This window comes from Corvus brachyrhynchos, unplaced genomic scaffold (assembly GCF_000691975.1).
Source record: "Corvus brachyrhynchos isolate BGI_N302 unplaced genomic scaffold, ASM69197v1 scaffold162, whole genome shotgun sequence".
In the NCBI taxonomy this organism is placed as follows: domain Eukaryota; kingdom Metazoa; phylum Chordata; class Aves; order Passeriformes; family Corvidae; genus Corvus; species Corvus brachyrhynchos.
The window spans coordinates 5,652,345-5,674,158 of NW_008236696.1; the positions used below are offsets into that span (position 1 = coordinate 5,652,345).

The following is a 21,814-nucleotide window of genomic DNA, read 5'->3' on the forward strand; positions in this document are numbered from 1 at the left end:
CATCTTGCAAATCAACCACCTGGGGGAAAAAATATTACAGAAAGAGCACTTAGTTTATTACACAGTAATGACAATGTCAACCTATACAGGCTGGTATATCAATCCTAATTTAAGGGAAGCTAATTAAGTGCAGTTGCTCTTTGCACAGCTTCAGGAAGACTAATTAAAGCAGACAAGCATGTCTGCAAAGCAGTTAGTCCTTTTACCTTTAACAGGACCTATAATAAATGGCTAGTGCAGCAGTAGAAGTAAGGTAAGTAGTTTGTTGGTGAGCTGGAATTACAGTCATGGTAATTAAAATGTTCACAGATCACAGGACTGCAACAGCAGTTTGTTTTACTTTGTGCAAATACATACATCTATGTATACATCTATGCTAAGGTAGTCACAAGAATCAGCAGAGAAAACACTGTACAGGTGGTGCCCCAAAGATTGCCACAATATATTCATTTTTGCCAGTTAAACTGTTCAGAATTAAACATATCAGCTAGTTTAGCCATAAAATACGAACACTTGCAACACCAGGAGATGATAAATCCCAGTGGTCAGGGCTCACTCTTTGCTCAAGGGGGAGGCTACCTGCATTGGGATGAAGCATTGCGATGGTAAGCCATGGGCTCAGGATTATTAGAGGCAAGGTTTCTGGCATGACCAGTTGCCAGTTGCAAAACTTGGGTGTTAACTGCAATTTTCTTGCTGCTTGGAGAGAAGTGCCAGTTTTGTACACAGTAGACAAAGCAGCACCCCCACAGATCCTCCTTTGCAACTCGATCTTCCCAAGCAGCAGCACACAGATGAGTCAACTCACCAGAGGATATTTGTAGCCCAGATTTTCACCACTAATAAATGCCAACAACCATGAAATACCAGTCCAGAGAACTGCATGTACCCACTAGAGCATCAGAAAACCCTTCATGAAGCAAGATGTCCTTACCAGCTGATGTAACCTTTCATGGGAGGCAGAGTCCTAAAGAAGCAAAGTATGACCCAGCTATTCAGGAACCAGAGCATGGGAGGAATTTCACCCCAGGCACCACAAGCACAAGTCAGCTGGCAGCCAAACCATGTCCATGCTCCTGTGTGATGCAGATCACCACTCCTCCTGGTCCCCGAAGCAGCCAGCACCATCTCAAGTCCCTCAGGCTGAAGCCCTGACTTTGGCATCTGTCTGAACTTGGACTGCTCAGGAATGAGGCTGTGGGCAGAATTTAGACTGTCAAGTCTCAGGAGAGAAAAAGAGAGAGATTCTTCACAAGAAAATCAGAGCATCTAAGGAAGGGGCTGAGCAGGGAATCACTGAAAGTCTTTCAACAGGAAACCCAGACAAAGGGTCTGGAAGAGAAGGAAATGGAAGGGAACCAAATGAAATGGAATAGAACTACTTCAGTTGGAAGGGACCAACAGCAATCATCTGGCCCAACTGCCTGACCTATTTAGGGCTGACCAAATAAAAGCATGTTGTAGTTAAGGGCTTTGTCCACATGCCTCTTAAACACTGACAGGGCTGGGGCACTGACCACCCCTCTAGGAGACCTGTTACAGTGTTTGACCACCTTCTTGGTAAAGAAATGCTTCCTAATATCCAGTCTAAACTTCCCCTGCTGCAGCTTTGAACCATTCCCACATGTCCTGTCACTGGAGAGAAGAGATTAGCACCTCCCTCTCCACTTCCCTGTCTCAGGAAGCTGATAGAACTAAGGCACCCGAACTTAATTACCTTATTTACCTCCCCATTCTGACTCCCCTCCCGTGGGCAACTTTCAGATCGAAGCAGTCTCCTGGGACATTCGCTGGACATTCACGAAGACCAACACATCTAAAACAACTAAAAAAGAGAACAAAGAACACACCAGAAGCCTGAAGGTGGCTGAAACCTGCTGCCTGTGAATTCCAGCATTCAAGATTCAAGCAACTCAGTGGCTACACACTGACATCCTGCCCTGACCCAGGCGCAGTCGTCAAGGCCCACAGTCCCTCCAGCCATCCAAAGACTCCTGAAGCACCAAGCTGAATCCTTTGCAGATTCAAATCAGCCAATTTCCAAAGGCCAGACTGCTTCAGCAGGCGGTGAAATAGGAATGACCATCATTTTGTTTATTAAAGTTTCGGCAGCGCAAGCCTTCTTTAAACTTGGGCATGTCAGTGCTAAGACATTTACAGTACGAGTGACTGCATGTCTAGACACTTGCAGTGCATTTACATTCTTCTAGGGACTCCTTAGATTGTCCCGTTCTCTTCACTCTGTGAATACATACAATAGCCTGGTGGGAGTGAAAGCTCAGCCTCCTGGTTTACCCTTATTAACTCCAGCTCAAAGCTGGCATTTTAAAATTAAGCATAGCAAAGGCACTTTTAGAATCTTTAAGCTCTTCAGGTCATTTCTAAGACCCTGCTGAGCTCCATCTTGCAAAAGCTACGCAGACACCATTTCTTAGAGCTGGAAACAGTTGTTTTAATTTGGGAACAGGCATGCTAGAGCTGTCAACTCACTCCAGTGAATGCTACGAACATTTTTTCACACAACAATCCAATTGTTATGGCAACCACAAAAATCAATCTCGTTCTTCAATCACAAGTAAACCCAGCTCGACCATGGTTTGTTACAAAGTGCCAATAAGCACGGGACCAGTCCCGCCAATATTCATCACTTCAATGGGGATGAAGTGCCTTTTCTCCAAGAGAAATTTCAGAGACCAATCAGTGCCTGAGCATTTCAGAGACTTCAACATCCCACTCCTAAAGACATTTATTACTTGTAGTGTCTACCACATTTGTCACACTTGATGCTGGCAGATTTTAGTTAAAACCTAAGAGTGGCTGCTTCCAAGACAGCCTCTTAAAAGGAATGTATTTTAAAAATATGTCTGCAAGAGAAGTACCCTGACAAATCTCTGATGGCACTCTGAATGCTCTGTAATAGACTGACAAAGATACTTGACACATCACAAAAGTCTTTTGGCATGGTGCATAAATTTCAAAATGAACCAAAATTATAAAATAATTAGAAGCAAAAACTAATCCCTCCAAACACTGAGCATTATAAGCCCCACAAAAATCCAGCAGAGCACAAAATGCATTGAAAGTCCAACTTCAAACCAGTACTATTCTTTTTAATTTCTCTGTGTTATTGTTTTAGCTAATGTCCTGTTCTGGTTCAGAAAAGAGACCTCAGTCCAAGAGAGCAGCTGACAATGACTCCTGGTGTATTACACATCTACAATAATAAACTTTTACATTTTCACCAGGGACTGCTCACTGGATTGCCGAACCAGAATCAATTACTCCTTCTATTTATCCTTCTATTATTTCCTCCATATTTATGGCCTCCAAGTAAGGGGGAAGACAGAAAAAAAGAGCACTGCAGTCTTATAACGTACCTATGAAAAGCCAAAATATATTTATAAACAAGATCAGAGTCTCTGGGAGGCCAAGTACTAGCAGTATTTCCTACAAGTCATGCTGTAATTGTGCCACAAATATAATGAGTTCTGAGCACCACCACTATCCCACGCAAGAAGGCAGAGTGTAATTGAAAATGCACTTGCGTTATATAAACTACTTTAATCATAGATGCACAGGGCTGGAAATGGAAGAGACATTAGGTCATCCAGCCCCCATAGGTCAGAGCCAGGCTACTCATGACAATACATTTGCAAGGACTTTCTCCTGCATGGTATCAAGCATCTTTAGTGATGGAGTTTCCAGCCCTTTCTTTAGCAGTCTACACTAAAGTCTATTTTGGGTTGGACAGGAAAGGTTTCCTCTTTGTTTTACCTTGTCCTCATAACACCCCTTTCATAACATCCCACCATCATAAATGATTCTCATTTTTTCATTTTCTTGGTCCACATATTTTTAACTATCAACTACTATATCTTTCACAAACTTCCAGTTTCGGTGTTGGCAGATACACATTGAACAGTTAATCCTTCCTTGTAAATCAATCCCTTATCTCCCAGAATATATTTGCTAGTCTTTTCCAGACTGTCCCACTTCTAATCCATGCTGTGGTATCTCCAGGACAGCTCTGCCTCATACACTTGCATTTGGGCCATCTCTATTATGATTTATGGATTGTTGGGGTTTTTTATGGAATGAGCTGAGAATAACCTGGCAACAAAGATCCAATCACCCAAAAAGTGGGACAGATGGACAGGTTAAAGCATGCTTCAGATCACTCCATCAGAATGGAATCACGAGTAAAATACTGTTCCTTGTAATGACCAGCCTGTCCTAGTGATCAGCCCTGAAATACCACAGGCAGGGATACACCACTTCACTGACTGGAGTAGTTCTGGGTTTCTTCACCTACAGCATCAGAGACAGATACCTGGGTTGACACTAGGACTTCATCTCTTGTCCACCCTGTGATATCTGACCTGTAGTGAGAGCAGGGTACCAGCAAAGCACTGTGGTATCAAGTAAAGAGGCAATATTTCGCACACCTGAGCTGCACCACTTAACATATATAAATATGAGAGGATATGGCATGTTCCTCTGCTCATCAAAACCTCACCTTGAGATCCAGTGGAATCTAGCAAGAAACAGGGACACTGTCAAACTTATTTAAGATTTTATCCTCATCTCCTTCTGTTATTCCCTCCACTTCTCTCCATAAAATAGGTATCCTGGCAAGAACAAGAATGTATGTATAACAACCTAGGTGCAAAAGTTATTATGTTTTCCACAACTAAACAGATTTCTAACAAAGCAAGGTTAGGTGTGATGGCCTACAAGATCAGAAAGCAATAATCCTATCCAACCACACACCACCAATTCTGCTTGAAGCTGCACTTCCAATGATCACATGCATCTTCCTATAAGGAAAAACACAGGTGAAGTTGCCTTGTGTCTATGTACACCAGGCACTGGTAACAGCATCTGAGAGCACAGACCATGCCTCATTTTGTACAAAACAGGGTCACCACAATTGCTGTAGATATACTGTAGTAGAAAATGTTATGAAAACAGAGAAGAGGACCAAAAGAAGCCAACCAGAAGCAAGGAGCTGAATCACATCACTGGCAACAGCACCCTGAGCATACTTACTCAAGAGTTTCACTTACTCAGCTAATGGCAGAGAATGGAGCTAACATGAGCTCTCCTCATCAGTCCAAGAATGGTACAGCTGCCCAGACTGCCTGGAGAGCAGAAGTACCCAGAGCAGGTACAGTCACCATCACCAAGTTCTGGAATCAACCCTATTATGGAGGAACTGGATCTGATGTGCTTAGACACCACTGAGTAATCCTTTGTATGCCACCTGTGTATCTAATCCGATGCATCTCTCTATGGAGAACATTTAATTAGTCACAGAACAGCTCAGTGAGAGAACACAGATCATAATCTGGCCCTCTTCATGTCTCCATTCCACTCCAAGATAACATTCAGTTCTGTAGCAATGTTGCTTATACATTTGCTAAACAAGTCATTTCTCAGTTTTCATCAGAAACCAGAGCATTTTTACATATCCTATTATAGCTGAGTAAGACTTGCTCTACTTAACACTAGCTTTTTGTAGTGGAAAATCTCCAGGAAACAAGCTGTTTAACAATGTTTTATCTGCCCTGCACTCCTTTCTAACTAAAGCTGTCCACCTGCCTTGGAAAGACATCTGTCTCGGAGGCTGACTGCTTTCCTCCAACACCCCTTGCACAGTTCAAGGCTGCCTTTTTTACCATCACCTCTAGTTTTATCAGCCAAAAATTTCCTTGGGCATCTACAGCAAAGACCATGCTGTCAAACCGTTACTATACACAGTGCTAATCCCTGTTACCAGCTGTAACACTGCTCGAGAAAGAAATAAATGAAAAGTAGAGCTGCAGTGCAGGTACCAATAGTGCTGCAGAGCTTCGCTCCCCAGTGGGCAGAGGGACACAGCAGAGCACCTCTGCTCTTCTTCCCTTATCAACTAAAGGAAGGATGCCACATTTCTGAAGGGGCAGCCAAAATTACAAATTTGGCCTTCAACAACTTGGATCAGTTGCAATTGAGGTGACATGCTGAAATACAGTGAGATGCAAATTTGAACTGAAGGCTTCAATGCATTCATTTGCCTGCAAGAGCAAAGTTCAGCAACTCTGCCCTGCAAGGGAAGCAAGTGAGCATTAATTGTCTCCTGCCAATGCAGTGGACCCTGGCTGTCCCCCAGCCTGCTGCCCTTTTAGCCTTGTGGGAGGAACAGCTGGTCACACTGCCATTCAGGGGGGCCTTGGCAGAGAAATGGTCTGGTGGGAATCTCATGAAGCTCAAAGGGAAAAACAGAGACCTGCACATGGGGAGGAATAACCTTGTGCACCAGTACAGACTGGGGAAGAACCAGCTGGAAAGCAGCTTAACAGAAAAGGATGTCCTGATGGACAAGTTAAACATGGACCAACAATATGTCACTGTAGCAAAGGCGGCTAAGAGACTCCGGGGCTGCGTTAGGAAGCGTGTTGCCAGAAGGCCAAGGGATGCATTCCTTCAATCCTTCCCCGCTGCTTGGCACTGGTGAGACCACAATTTGAGTGCTGTGTCCAGTTCTGGGCTCTCCAGCACCAGGGAGAGAGATATCAACATACTGGTGCAAGTTTGCTGAAGGGCCTTGATGATGATTAAGGAATCAGAACACCCAGCCTACAAGGAGAGGCTGAGAGAGCTGGGACTGTTCAGCTTTGAGAAGAGAAGGCTCAGGCAATGAGATCTTCGCAGTGTGAAAATACATCTGATGTAAGGAGTAAAAAAACCAGCAAGACAATTTCCAGTGGTATCCAACAGGACAAGAGACAATGGGCACAAACCACAGGAGAATCTATTTGAAGGTTAAAAGCACATATTTTTCTGAACCCAAGAACATGTTCCTCAGAGGGTTTGTGGAAACTTTCTCTTTGGAGCTACCCAAACCCCTAATGGGCACAGCCCTGAGCAGCCTGGTCTAGCTAAGCCTGCTTTGAACAATGGGGTTGGAGCAGATGATCTCTAGAGGTGCCTTCCAAGCTGAACAATTTAATGATTCTCAGGAGTTTAGCCCTGCTCAGCTGAAGTCAGTTTCTGCTCCTCAGAACACATCCATCTTGTAGATATTTCAGAGTTCCCTGCCACAGCACCCTTTCTCTGCTCAGTATTTTTAGCTTATTGTTTTGTATTTTGCCAGCTGAGAAACTGCAGTTTGTAATTTTACCTTCAGCTTCATATTTCTTCTTAAAAGTGAATACAATGTCCTGTTTATAATAATAAAATCACTAGTTGGCAGGATGACATCAAATGGAAAAAGAGAAAGCAACTGGAAAATTTAGAGCAAGCAATTTTGAGTGCCAAGTTTCACATTTGTAATAGTCCAGCGGAGGTCAACAGGCTCACTTATTATTAGGCAAATGGTAAAGAAATAGATATCCTCTAGTTCTTCCATGTTAGACTATATAAACCATCTCTACTTGAACAGGTTCTAACACTTTCCAAAAAAGTGATGTTATACATTTTCCACAGTAACACCAACAATGGGAGACAAGGAAAAGGCAGAACTGCTTTGCAAAGAACGGCCTTTTTTCTCTCTCCAATATTTAGGTTTTTGTTTCCCACTATGATTGGACTTTCCTGGCTTTAGTTTCTTGTCCCAGTTAAGCAGTAAAGGAAACAAAAAGATATGAATGAAATTAGAAACATTTGGAATGAGTCTTAGAAATAGCTTTGGGGTTTCTTAGATTCCTGGCTACACCTCTTCAAATGGCGTCCTCCTCCCCCTGCCCCAGCTCCTGCACCCACCTCTGAAATTTGTATTTCCTTCTTTGCCCTCACCCCTCTTTTCTCCAGGAGCTACATTTTGTCCCAAAGCAAACAAGGAAATTAAAATTACATGTTGTAACACTGGAAAAGACCGGAAAATGGTTGAAACTTTGCACCCATCAAAATTTGTCTGTATGACATTAATCCTCCAATGTTTCCCTAAAAGCAGAAACCAAACACTTCTCAAACTTCTAATGAAACAAATACCAAATCCAGTCAACCTGAATAATAAAATGAGAACTCCGGACCTATCTGTATTATCATATTTAAAGTCTCTGGAAGAGAAGTTTCCTCAACCACACATTCTGATACTTCATGAACCTTCATGCTCTGTAAAATGCAACTGCAGGATGCAATGCCAACACCTAATACTTGCCTAGTGCTTTTCATTAAAAGTTTTGGGTGCTCTTTAGAAAAAAGTAACCTAGGAATGCCTGTGAAATAGTTGTCTAATTTTACAAATAAACCCATGCAGGTGAAAAACAGATGTCCATGGCAAAACTTTGCAAAAGTGGCAGAGCAGACTGTTAAGCCAGCTAAATCATTTCAAAGCCATCCACAAGGTTTGGATCTTTTCTGCCTTAAGTAATATTGGAATATTATGGAAACCTTTCTTTGTGAGCTATTACTGGAGAAATGAGGGGAAAAAAAGATCTCTTGGAAGCAATTCTACACAGGCTGTGTAGGTGAGATCACAGTTGCTATCCAAACAGAATATGCATGGCAAGAACAGGCTTCCTGTAAAACTGAAAGACTTGTGGGAAGATCAAGGAACATATTTACAAGATGGCATGGATAAAATGTCCTTCCCTCTTGCCCAGCCTCAGCAGCTTGGTGAAACACATTGTCTCACTTTCATCTATCACCACACTCACAAATACCTCCGGTGCAGAGCCCCTCTCTCTGACTCCCATACCACACCTGGGACACTGGTCAGCAGAACACACAAACTGCCTTTTGAGGAAGAAAGGGTCATTTCCCAAGATGAAAGGAAACAAGGAAAAGTTATCTCAGGAAGAGGAAACACATGAAAATACAAGACATTTTTTGGGTCTCAGTTCCAAATCCCACAACTTTTATGCATGACACTAGAAAATTTACAGCCCTATGTTACAGAACTGCAGAGGATTCACTAGAGGTGAAAGTGCATTAAGCTAAACTCTAACATGTGTTTACTCTAGTCAAGCAAGCAATGTGTAAACTGAATTAGGATGAGCTATTTAGAAGTGCTAACATGGCTGTTTTAGGAGAAAAGAGTTTTTATTTCACTGTGATTTATTTCATATCATACTCTCAGACTACTGTAAAGTAATCTGGGAAGCCTGACAGATCACCATGCACAAAGTACAGCAAAGATGGGCACTCACAGAGGCAGGTGTGTGAGATCCCCTGGAAAACAAGGCATAACTCAGGTGTGCACCCAGAACAGCGACCCAGGTTCAGGTGTGCTCCTCTGGATGCCATCCTGGGCCATGTGTACTGGCCTTTTGTAGGACACTGCAGACCATAGCACACTTGTTGCTGACAATATGAAAGCTGATATCTAATACCAAGTTAAGGCCAAGCTACCTTGGGACTTGTCAAAAACAGTCTCTCAAGGTCTTCTGGTCTCACCCATCAGACATGGCAGCCAGGACTCCAACTCCTGACTCCACCTACCTACAATTCACACTGCATTTAATAATAAAACTAATCTTTTTTTCTGGGTAGACAAACCCCTTTCTGTGAGGAAACAACAAGGAAGACTCATCTGTATTTTATTTTCCATAACCAGAAGTCTCATGTTATCTCCATATGTGTTTAGACCACAGACTGTAGTCAGCAGTGTGGCAGTTGACATTAAAGGGATTAGTAAATTAAGCTCAAATAATTGTCTTAAAAATTTTGACTGTTAAATGTTTATATTTGAGAGGATCAAAAGGAAATCTACTTTGTAGTGTGCACTGTGGTCAGGAAGGGGCAGAGAGGGATTTAAATGGCTTAACTGCAAAACTGTTATCACCTTGATAAGTCCCAGTGTAATAATTCAGCAATAAAAGCAAGAAACGCACTTGGAATTTGTTTCCAAAACTGGCTGTCTGACTGGAGACAAGTCAAGCTCTTTATTCACTTAAAAGAACTTAGTCAGAAGAAACAGAGAATGCTACTGAACTGTAGTCAAGAATATAAAAATCGGCACTTTCCAGTGACTTCTGATCGGTAGAATTCAGTATCTAGTTTGGTTTTTTTTAATGCTACCTGAAGCCTGCAGTCTGGATCAGGTATCTGAGCGTTAGCAGTAGGCAATCAGGAATGTGATTCTCTGCTGAATGGCAGTGGAAATCCAGAAAGCTGAAACAGTAAGGAGGCTGCAGGCTCCAGAGCAGTATTAGGTCCAAAGTAACACTTGGAGTGCAGGCACAGATACAAATGGCTGCAGTTTATCAGCTTATCTGCTCAAATTGCTAATGTCCATGCCAGTAACACCAACAAATGAAGAGGACGAGGAGCTTGCTGCACATATGCAGGTGCTTGTACCAGTGCAGTGTCCAGAGGAATCAGCCTCATAGGACTGCTTCACCTCAGCACTACACAAGACAGCAATGAATCTGCCAAATGAGACAGGATGCTCCAGCATAAGCAAGGATGGAAGTAGAATATGCTGTATCTTAATAATGTATTTATTGTTTTCCTGCGGCATCCTTTTTTGCAAAGTGAGGTGCTAAACAAATCGTTTTTCTTTGCTCTTTCAATCTTTTCTAGTAAGGATGTCTCTGAAATCTGACACTTAGAAGGGTAGCAAATCCATCAGTTTGGGGTAGTCCGACAATGTCAATGTCTGCCACTCAACAAGGCAGTGGAGTTCCCAAAAGCTGGCTGGGAGCATCGCTAAGTTGCAGGGATGGCTAATGTGAGGTAGGTGGACAATCTCTATCTGTGCTTAAGTCTCAGAGTAACAACGTCCCAGATCATGGATCTGCCAGGCATTCAGAAAATCTCTGCTATAAAACTACCACTAAATACATAATACATTGCAGAAAAAAACATAAAGCTTTCAGATTAGGTGCCAAACACCAAATTTTCAACTTTCAATACTTCTTTGGAGAAAAAGCCTCTTTGCCTCACAAAATACTTCTCCAAGTATCCAACTGATCTTCTGGGTTTTTCAATACTTTCAAAAGTAGTTTCTTTCTATGCTTTCTATGCCAAGGTATAACATGGTACATGTAATAAAGTCAGAGCCTTTACAAAATGTGATGAAAGCAAAACAAAACAGCACAACCCTGCATCAACCCAAGGAGTGTCAGACCATGCTTTTTGCTGTTACCTTAAGTCTCTTCTTTTGGCCAGCTCTCCTGGTGAGATAATCCAGGGCAGGTTCTGGGGAAGACATTCCAGGACTTCAGGGGAAAAGTCAGAGAAATCCACACCGTACTCTGTCAGGATCCCTTCTGATTCTGGCTCAATCTCTCCGGCCTGCCCAAGACTTTTGCACAACTGCCTGCAGAAAGAAAGGGATGTTTTTTTGAAGTGTGTAATTACTACTGTTATTGTTGTTACTGTCCCCACAGAGAGGCTGCTGAGCCCTCAAATACACTCTTTTACCCATTCACTTCTCCCTGAGTTTTGGCAGAAGACTTAGCAGGAATTCAGAGCATACCATGACTTGTGTCTGCCGGAGATGCAAAACACTCACCAGGCTGTTTTTTGTGCCTCATTTGAAGGAGATGTTTTAAGTTACTAGGTTTTTGCAAAGGTAAGAAAGTTTCCCATTTTAGAGGAAAATGCATCCAACAGGATAAGAAAAGCATAGCCCCCCACACAGGGAGCTCTAGCATTACACATGGCTGGTTCCCTTGAGACCCTCCCTCTTCTCCTCACCACTGAAAAAGGTGACTCACCCCTCTACTACAAAAAATGAAGAATAGGTTCACACTAAATACCAGAGAGCTCCACAGGGAGCTCAGTACACTGCTTTCCATCCCAGGGAATACACATCTCTGCCTGGGCAAACCGATGCCCTGTGAAGACAGAGGTGTGAAGAACCCTCACTGCCTCCCTTGCAGGAGTCACACACACAGACATGCCCACAGATCCTTCCAGGACCTCAGCATCCCCAGTCATTTGTTCCTCCTCTCCTGGCTAAGCAGAAGCCTCTGAACCCAGAGCTAACTGTAGAGGGGCCAATGATCTAGAAACAAGTCACAGACAGAGGAAATTGTCCCCTCCATGCTACCAGTGCTTGATGAAGTATTCGGCACATGTGTGAATGAGGCTGCTGCTCTATAATGCTTGGAGAAAGTTTCCATCTGCTCCAGTGCAAAGCCCAGCACGGATCTGTCCAACAGCTCTGGTGTCAAACAAGGCTCAGCTCTGAAGACTGTGCAAACCAGGACTCCGAAGGAGCAAGACATTTGTTCCCCCTCCAGCTGGTTACAAATATCCCGTGAGAACCCATGTCACATGGTGGCTCCCCTTGTCCCCTTTCTCACCTTTAGATTGCTCTACAGTACACAGAGTTAAATTATTTTTTATTTTTTAATATACTGCCATTAGGCCAATGTACATTACAGTCAATACAGATAATGTTACTCACCCAAGAAAATTACAACTGAAATTAAGGCGAATCCATCAAAATATGACACAAAAGAGAGGGGTAATAACACAGCACAAAAACAGCCACTCTAATAAGTGTTTTTCCACTGCATAAAATACACAATCATTATATTGATCCTTCTGCTTTAATTCCAACGAGTGAGAACAGACACTAATTACTTTCCTAAATTGGGGCCAAAACAGTGCACTTGTTATTTGGACAAGCAAGACAGTCTCAAGGCTTCAAATGTGCCATAAACCCACAGAACAAACCCCAAACTCTCAGCACAAGCGAGCCCATCTTCTTTATGGGAGCAAAGCTCTTTCTTCACAATGGGAAGGGCTGTGTAATAAACCTGTCACATTGTGTAATATGCTGGAAACGATTGCTCGCTTCGTGGTGTGGTAAATTGTAGAGTTCACATCGTCTAGCTTTAAAATAAAAATGAAAACAAGGATAAAAGATATTTCCCTGTATTGTTTCAATTTTATGTACAAACTGTATGGCAGAAATACGTGCGCATTTGGCATCGTGGATGAGTTGTCTGTTCCTGCAGCTGGGTCCCAGTCTAATCCTTATTTTAATGTAAATAAATGAGGCATCAGTTTTATCTCCCTCTCTCTCAGCAGTAACAATAAACCAGAGAAATCACCACTTCATTTTCAATGTCTGGTGCGGAGCTGGGACTGAGCAAGGATGAGCCTGTGGGTCCGGAGGCCCACCAGCACCACCAAGGATGGAAAAAACAAAACAGGAAAAGAGAGGACACACTACCCTACCCAGCAGAAATGACAAGAACTTGAGTCTTAGGTGTCCTTTCTCTTGGCAGGGCAGATCTGGGAAGTGCACCGGGAGGGCGGCTGGACATCTGCAGGACAAGCCATGGAAAGCACCTCTGAATGCCAGAGTGCTTTCCAGCTCGCTCTTGAAACCCATGTTTCTCTTGATCCGTTTACTGAAATTAGATTACGAACCATAAGGGGTTTACCCAGAGGCTTGATATAGGACTAATATTTTTTTAATAGTAATTAACATTTGATTTACAGTGTTCCAGGGAACACTTCCCAAGTACCTTGAAATAAAAAGTGTATAACTGACTTTAATTGGGGCCATGTTACAGTCATGCAGGCATGATGACTTGCATCAGAGCAAAATCTGACAGGACAGCATGTGATCAAAGGTAATGCATATAGGATCACCGAAGGCCCCAGAGTAACAGCCAGGCTGCAAAATCACTCCTGGGGCTCTGCGGCCACCAAGGGTAGCAAGAATAGTTCAAGAGGCTTATAAACAACCAGAGGCACCGGGCCCAGACGTTCACTCCCAGGCAGTCAGGGTGTCTGTGATACCCTGGGCTTGCGTGTATCTCTTTTCTTTTAAATGTCAAAAGGTAAAACAAAGTTACACTGGTTACAGACGTAAACATTTCTTTTCTGTGACGCTGATGGGGGAGCATTACCTTGAATTCTTTGAATACCGTTGGATTGATGTCAGACGTGGCGGTAGCGTGCACTGCCTGGAACCTGCCATGGTTGGGGCAGAACAGGGTATTTCTCCAAATCAGCCATAGCTGCAAGATCACTGAAGGTGCCCACTCACCAGAGTCTAACCTGCCATGGATGTACACCTGGGGCAGAGCCACCCTCATGCTGCCATCTTTCCCCTCATGAGGGAAGTGATCACATCTATTCAGCCACCCATTTCTAGGAACATTTGAGCTCTCTCCACTACCCTTCAACTCCACGGGGCTGAAACTGGCCAGTGTGTTCAAAGGTTATGTGATAAGAAGTCTCCAAAAAGACAAAGCAGGATTACCTAAGGCTTGTTTCCTTTGAAAGGCCAGGCAGGCTCCCAAATGGGAGTGAATAACTTCCATTGGAAACTTAACACCCTTGCTCAGTTTCTCCTGGAGCAGACTTGTCCACAGTCATTGTACACAGAAGGTTTCTTTCCGCAGGAGGAGAACATCCCATACATAAGACACCATTCCTTAAGAAAGTTTGTACAGGAGAGGTGACAGCAAAGAAGCTCCATTTGGGTTCTCCCATTGGCGAGGGCCTGGAGCTCACAGACAGAGCTGCACAGTCTCGATGAAGGCCACAGGTGCCAGTGGAGATGGTGACAGGGCTGCAGGGCTGAGCAACAGAGGGACAGAGAGCTGTGTCACGGAACCCCAGCGCCTGAGAGCACAGTCCAGCCCTGCTCCACATCACGGAGCTGCCAGGCCACGTCCCATGGGACCACAAGAGCAGCGTGGTGCTCCCAACACAGATGGGACCATCCCACATGGTGATGAGTTGTGCCAAGGGAACAAAGCTTTATTGAGGGACACTCCCATCTCCAAGAAGGTGTTTTTTCAACAGAGTCAACTGCTCTGTTGAGGGGATTGGACCTTCCCTTGAGCCTTACAGCAAACTACCCAAGGTATCTTGTTATTTCCTCTCACACAAAATACATTTTTGAACTTTAAAAAAACCAGAATAAAATGCCAGAGATGAAAAGAACTCGAGGCACTCAGATGGCTTTGGAAACAGCAGCAAGTGAAATAACACCCTGCAACATTTTATTGCAAAAGCTGGAACAAATCTTGTCACCTTGACAGACCAATATCCAAGACCCTGAGCTAGAATGGCCACAAGCCCCATGTGACACAGAGGGAGTCAGTGATTCCGTGCTTTTCTATTAGTAGGTTTTTTTCAATAGTGTCATCCATCATCACATGCAGGGACAAAAAAATTCCACCTTAAAACATCTGCAGAAGTGCAGAGATGTCTGGATTAATACTCCAAACAACCCTGGACACCAGCACTGAAAAAGGTCCCCAGAAAATAACAGTACATGGCAGCACTTGTAATATTTATCTGGAAAAGGAGAATGTTTTGGAGCTAGTTTGCTTTACCTGTTACCTGAAGCAGGTACAGTTATATGGCATTTCACTGCCAAGGTAAAATCACTTCACATGCAGGAGGGAGCACAGCAGCTCAACTCAGGGCATGGTCAGCATGACCTGGAGCCATGAGTTCCTCCTCACTCCTTCCCAGCACAATCGGGGTGACAGGGTGGCCTTTGGAGGGGACAGTGTCACGCTGGTGACCACCAGGTGGCAATCATGACACAGAAACGCACCCCCTTCCCCAAGGGGACCTCCGGGGACTCTCAGGTTGCCACCACCAAACTCTTGGCAAGGGCACCCCACTTCTCCAGCTACAGACCAATCTGTGTCATTAACCATGCTTGGAAAGCTGGCACTGAACTTCCAGAGGGAAAAGGAAAGCTGAGGTAGGTGCATGACCAGTCTGGGAGAGTTCAGCTGCGGGATGGAGAATACCTAGAAACACCCAAGGCATCCAGGGGACATGACTGCCAGCTCTGGAGGGAGTTGCCCTTGTCACACTTCCAGCAGACAGTGCAGGATGATGACCAACAGGCTCTTTGTCCAGACACCTTCAAAACCATGGTGGTGGTGCCAAAGGCATATCAGGAGCTTTGTGGGCAGAACTAAGGGGTGAACAAAAAAGTTCAGAAAACAAGGCATGTAAAGAGCTGCAGATCACCTGCTCCTCTCTCCTTCAGGGAGTCCATGACCAGCAACACAGCTTGTTATTAACAAGGCAACATGGCTTATAAACTAGCTTATAAATGAGCCCAAAAGCAAACGGAATCTTTTGGGACCTTCAAGAAGGTTCCCTTGTCTTTCAGTGTTTAAACAAGCATTATTCATGGCTAAAAACAAAAAAGGTCACCAAGGTTTTATGCTCCCATCTCCACAAGGCACTTGGTGAAGTGCAACCCACTCCCAGAGGAAACGACTATGTATGAAGACAATCATGGACATTTTTTCTTTCCTGACAACACCCTTTACATCTTGGAAATGATCAAACCAGACAGATGAGAATATCCAATATTGTCAGAAGTACAGATTAAAGACACACATCAGCCAATAAAAAAAGATATTAGTCCATCCTCCTAATTTCCCCTGTTTCTGCTGAAAGAGGGGTTATTCATGACAACAAGCCAAGCAGTACAACCACCCTCCAGTCTTTTCTCAGCTGGAGTCAAAGAAGACAAAGAAAACCTCTGCCAGTAAGAAACTTATTCACAGTGAAGTTCACAGCACAGCCAGACCCTAGTTAAGTGGGGCTCAAAGGGAGGCCACTGCAGTTCATGCACTGCAGTTTATCTAGGAAACACTGAGTGACTTCATGGCTCACGTGGCTCTCAAGGAGTACACATGAAACTTGCTATTACGGGGCACACAAAACAGCTACAACTGATAAACTCTGTGAAATGGGGACTTCAGCTTAGTTTACTTTTAGTTCTACAGCTGATAGATCTGTGCCAACACATTTGCTCTTAAAGAAGTTTTCTCTAAGTTTTAAGCTTTACCAGCAGTTTGAGCTGAGGACTTCCAAACCTGCAGTGTTGATACTGTACATCGGCTGCGCTACCCCATCAGAACTGCTTTGCAAGGGGAAGAGAAAAGCTGGGCTTTATGAACAATTTCCACTACTGCACATGCTCCAGATTACATCCAGATCCCCATCACATGTAAAATCTGACCACAGTATTGCCACAGGTCAGAGTTCCCTACTCTGGATTGCCAACTAAGCCAGGATTACTAAGTATTCCCAAGATAACTGAATAGATTGATCAACATCCTCCATTTCTTACTGAGACCAATTCAATAGAAACATTCAATAGAAGTGTGGCCACTCCAGGTGGGAGTTTGGCACACTACAGCTGTTCCAAAGAAAAGAGTAAAAATGCTGAAAACTACTGTCTTTTTCATGGAGAGGCAAAATGAACTTGCAAATCTGGATCCAGCCTGGCACAGGCCACTTGTGTAGTGCTGGCTTAAAATCTCCTTCATAGCAGTGCCAGCAATTTGAACTCTGAACAGTGATGACTTTACAGTGCCTGATGAAACACACAGAATGCAACACCCTTCTCACATGCTTCAGGAGGGAATGAATCTTCTCTTGATTTCTACTATTCCTCCTTGAACCAATGAAACCTTAAAATCACAACAATCTGTGACTTCTTTCTAATTCTTACCAGTAAAGGCGTAAAAACTAAAAATGAGCCTCACAGCCACTGATCTTCTCCTGGCAGAAGTGAAATGTCTGCACACTGTGTACTACCCTTCCACACAGGGAGGAAAGACAGGAAGGCTGCCAGCACCCCATGGTGCTTGTGCTGGTCAGGCTGAACACGTGTGTTCCCCCTAGACCATGCACTCATCAATGCTGTGATGCACCAGCACACTGAAACAAGCACTTGAAGAAACTAACATTTATGAGATTAACTAGCGATGAGCTGTCCTTCATCTCAATTTATCCACCAGAGGGACACAAGACAAGCAGCTTGTTAACAGATTTCTTTGTCTACTGTTTGTAACAAATTAGGTGAAAACAAGAATTCCAACTAGAAATCTCAGTCATCTCTACTTCCGAAGGCAGCCACATACCCTGATGCAAAGTTGCTGTCTTCTTTCCAGTCCACAATGCGACAGATGAAGAGCATCTGTGAATAGGCCTCAGGCTTGGTCACAAAGTCTGGAGGGCAATCAGCCAAGGGCACATAGACCCTGGGCACTCTGTGGTCCACAGGTGAGAACATGGCACACCTCTTGAAGAGTTCACTGTTCCTGTCAGCCAGAAGTTTGATGAAACCTGTAGCTGCTCGAGAATGCTTCTTTTCCAAAATATAGACCACCTGGGAGAGGTAGAAGTTTCTACAGTTAATACCTTCAGAGAAACTTACTTTCTTTAGCAGAGTAAGGATACACAAAGGCTTAGCAGAGTATCTGGAAAAGTCACAAGATCTATATCTTGTTTTCCCTGTGTGTGTATATGTGTGTGTGCATTTTTTAACTGAGTACCTACTTACAACGTATTTTCCTTGCCGTCTTGCTCATGGCTATAGAAGAGCTAAGTGCTTTCCAAGTGCTAGCTCTCTACAGCAATTTTCTTGATTACAGAACAAAACCAGACAAGAAGCAGATGCTTCCAAATGCAGGGAATTAGCCACAAAATACAAGCAACTCCTGTAAAATCTTTCATTTGTATTCTCGGCCTGTGATTTCAACAGTCAGCACAGAACAGGCCAGTCCAAAAACGGTGCCGCTGGCGGATCCAACACTAACCACAGGAAAGGATGTGCTGTTGGGAATTTGGCAGTTCTCTCCTTCCCTCTGTGCTTTCTGAAGTTAGGGGTTATTTTACCTTTATACAAGATGGCTTTGAAAAGAATAATAAATTACAATATCACTAAATAATTGTTCCAGAGAGGTGTTCGTCCAGGCTATATTTTTGTAGACCATAATAAATCACTGGGTAACAGAAACATTATAGCCGATTTCCTAAGCTTATACAGAAGAGTCCTTCCAGAAGGTTTCAGGAGCTGCACCTCTGCACGATTCTGAGCGCTGCAGTTGCCACACTGGATGAGACCAGAGCAGCCCAGCCAACAGTAGGACCAGAATCAGAGGCTGCAAGGGAAAGCACAACACGTGGAAGAGATCTGACCCAGTCTGACCCAGCAGCCCTTTTCTAGTCTCTTAACATTCAGAGATTGACTCAAATCTTGAATCAACAGTACTAGCAGCCTTTCCAAAGTCTGTAAGAATTAATTCTGACAACTTTGGATATCCTGACACTCATATTAGTATCCAATCTTTTTCCAGAATCTTGCTAAGTAATTTTGCATGACAAACAAAGGGAATTTAACCTAGGATAATTGGTAAAAATAACAAGTCACTTCATTTTTATCAGATCGGACAATTACTCTCTTTGAAATGGAGAATGTGTCTCAAAGATCAATGGATGGAGGCTACAGGGAGGCCAGGGCTGGTCTCCTTCAGCCTTTGGGAGCACACACATGCTCACTTGTCACTCTTCATGGAGTTACCTTGGCTGTCCTTTGAAGAAACTCATCTGGGAGGAGCCTGGGATCATTGACCTTGGGTCCATCATCTTGCTTTGCTCTGTGCACACCAGTGACCCCAGCAGCCTTCCCTGCATCAAACACACAGGACAGTTACTGTAGCACATTTCCATGACAAATTTGTCTTGGGTCTTTGCTCTGAACTACAATACAATGTGCATGTAGTAGACTTATTTGAAAGGAGAAAGATCTCTCAGGTGTTAGAATTGCCAAGCACAAAGTAATTATTATTTCTCTGGACTACAACAGACAGCAGATATATGTTCACTTACCATGCAGATGTGCTGAAAAACAACAAAAATCAAAATAAGGCCCAACTTTGTAAGTAGGACTATACCAGTCATAATAGACAAAGTGGTAGAAAACATATTCTGTTTATTAAACACTAAGGGCTAAGAATTTTGTGGCACTTCTTAGTTGAAGATATTAATGTTACATAAGCAGTCCTTTAACTACATACATTCATTTAATATTTAATTTCCTTTAAAAGCATTATGAAGGGTTATAAAATGTATGTTTATCTTTGAAACTGAAATCATATCTACTAAGCTGACCCTCTTCAGCTATGGACCAGGCCTATGAAAAGTCTTATGAAGTAATCACTACATATGACCAAGAGCTCCCTTCCCTTGAGATCTCTGGACCAGATACTGATAGTATTAAAATTGAGTGTCAACTAATTTCTAGCTTGAAATTTTCAAATATTCAAGTATGTGAGTTTGGGAGTATCTGTAACAGATGGCTGGCATTTAATGTTTACAAACATCCAAAGTGATCTTTGCCATGGAGAAGGCTGGGACTGGGCTGTTCTTGAACTGCATCCCTGCTGAGAGCCTGTGGTTACTGCTCTGCCAGAATTTTTGGGATGGAAGCATCCACGTGCACTTGTCTGGAGGGCTCATGGGAGATGGCTGACTTTTTCCATTTGTATGGCAATCACATCCATCTCGAGTACATGTGCTAAAATCAGGCTCAGAGTGTTCAAAAGAAATCTTGCTTTTCTAAGGAGAGACCGTGTCACTGACTGCAAGTTTCAAGGGATGAAGCTGTCACTGTTTCCCTTAGAAGACACAAGATAAAGCAACGTTTTGTGGAGGTCTGTGCTCCAGGAGGCCAACAGCACTCCTCCATGTGAGAAAGCCTCCAGGAACGCTGCGGTGACACGCAGACCCTGGCCCCCAGATGACGCCCATCTGTCCCACAGAGTCCCTGGACGAGGCTGCTGGTGACATGACGGATGGAGGAGTGGCTGCAGCAGAGCAGCACCGGGTGTCAGGGCTGGCGCTCGGGAAGCCGGGGGGGCAGTGGGGCAGCAGCTTCCCCGAGGGTTTGGCTGTGCCCCACCATCACCAGGACACGTTCACAGATGGCTGTGCCCCCATGGACGGCCTGCGCTGCCTTCAGGCAATGTTATCCCAGCAGTCGCTTGACAATGATGGCTTTGCTATAATGACAAACTCTGGTTCTCATATGCTGCTCATTATCCTCAGCTTTGCCTTCTGATATGCTCTTCCTCTCCCCAGAGATCTTTTCCTAAGTGACTTTCCTTTTATTTTATCTTCATTGACTTGCTAGCAATGCTGAGAGGAGAATGAACAGGTATTCGGGGGTTTAAATAAAATTCTATTTTCCTAAAAAAAGCACCAATAATAAAGCAGCAAAACCATTTCTGATTTACTTCTACTGAAATGAACTCAGACTTGCCAAAACCAGCATTACTAAAGGATAAAACAACCCAGAGTTTCATGGTGACAAACAAGGTGGGGAAAAAAATTGCTTGGATAATTGTAAGTAGTTTAAAAAGTGGGGGATACCAAGGTTACCTCATTTGCTTACCTCCTCTAAGGTTTCTGCCAGCTAAAGGTCATACCAGGCAATCATTTAGCAAAGAATGAAAGCCAGGAGCCATTTTGTTTTCTTATAAATTTTCAAGCAATCAGTTAACAGTTTATGGTGTGTCAATCATAAAGACAGCCTGGGCAAAGAACAGGATGATCTGGAACAAAGAAACACTGGATGGGGCAGAGGACAAGAAGAAGTTGGGAGCCTTCCAAAGGCCATGCCTCCAGGCACACCTGCCACAAGCCCAAGACTTTACTGGAGTGAACCCTCCCCAAGGAACAGCACACACTGGTGGGAAGAAAAACCAGATCAAAACATGTTTGGGAAAAAAGCAAGAGCTGCAGTTGCTGCTTTCCCAGAGCAGCAGAACGGCAGCAGTGACTCAAGGTCCAGCAGGCAAGAATGAAAAAAGCACCAGGAGTCACGTGAGGAACATGTCCTTGTTAGCACTGCCTTTTTTCCACGTATGCTTCCAACTCCCATCGCTCCAAAAAGTCACTTGGAAATTTTCACTGAAGCAGTTTTCTCTGTCAAAAAGAAGTGATGTCCTGGGGAAGTAACACATACACACATGCAAAAGCACAGGAGCACCAGGATGCAGCTGTCACAGGGAGCACAGCAAATGGGTGGCCAGGCCTTCCTTCGCCTGGGATGAAGAACATCCAGGGCTGGGGCACTGCCCCCCAA

General features: G+C 43.8%; 1 protein-coding gene across 1 annotated transcript in view; it reads right to left on the minus strand.

Annotated features, from left to right (window-relative positions):
- The window catches only part of DIS3L2 (DIS3 like 3'-5' exoribonuclease 2), a 184,125-nt gene that overhangs the window by 96,249 nt on the left and 66,062 nt on the right, over positions 1-21,814 (minus strand). The window contains exons 5-7 of the mRNA XM_017727008.1: positions 19,250-19,356; positions 17,808-18,055; positions 11,072-11,245 (exon numbers count right to left, since the gene is read on the minus strand). Of these exons, the coding sequence (XP_017582497.1) occupies positions 11,072-11,245; positions 17,808-18,055; positions 19,250-19,356 (529 nt within the window). The remainder of the gene's footprint in view (positions 1-11,071; positions 11,246-17,807; positions 18,056-19,249; positions 19,357-21,814) is intronic.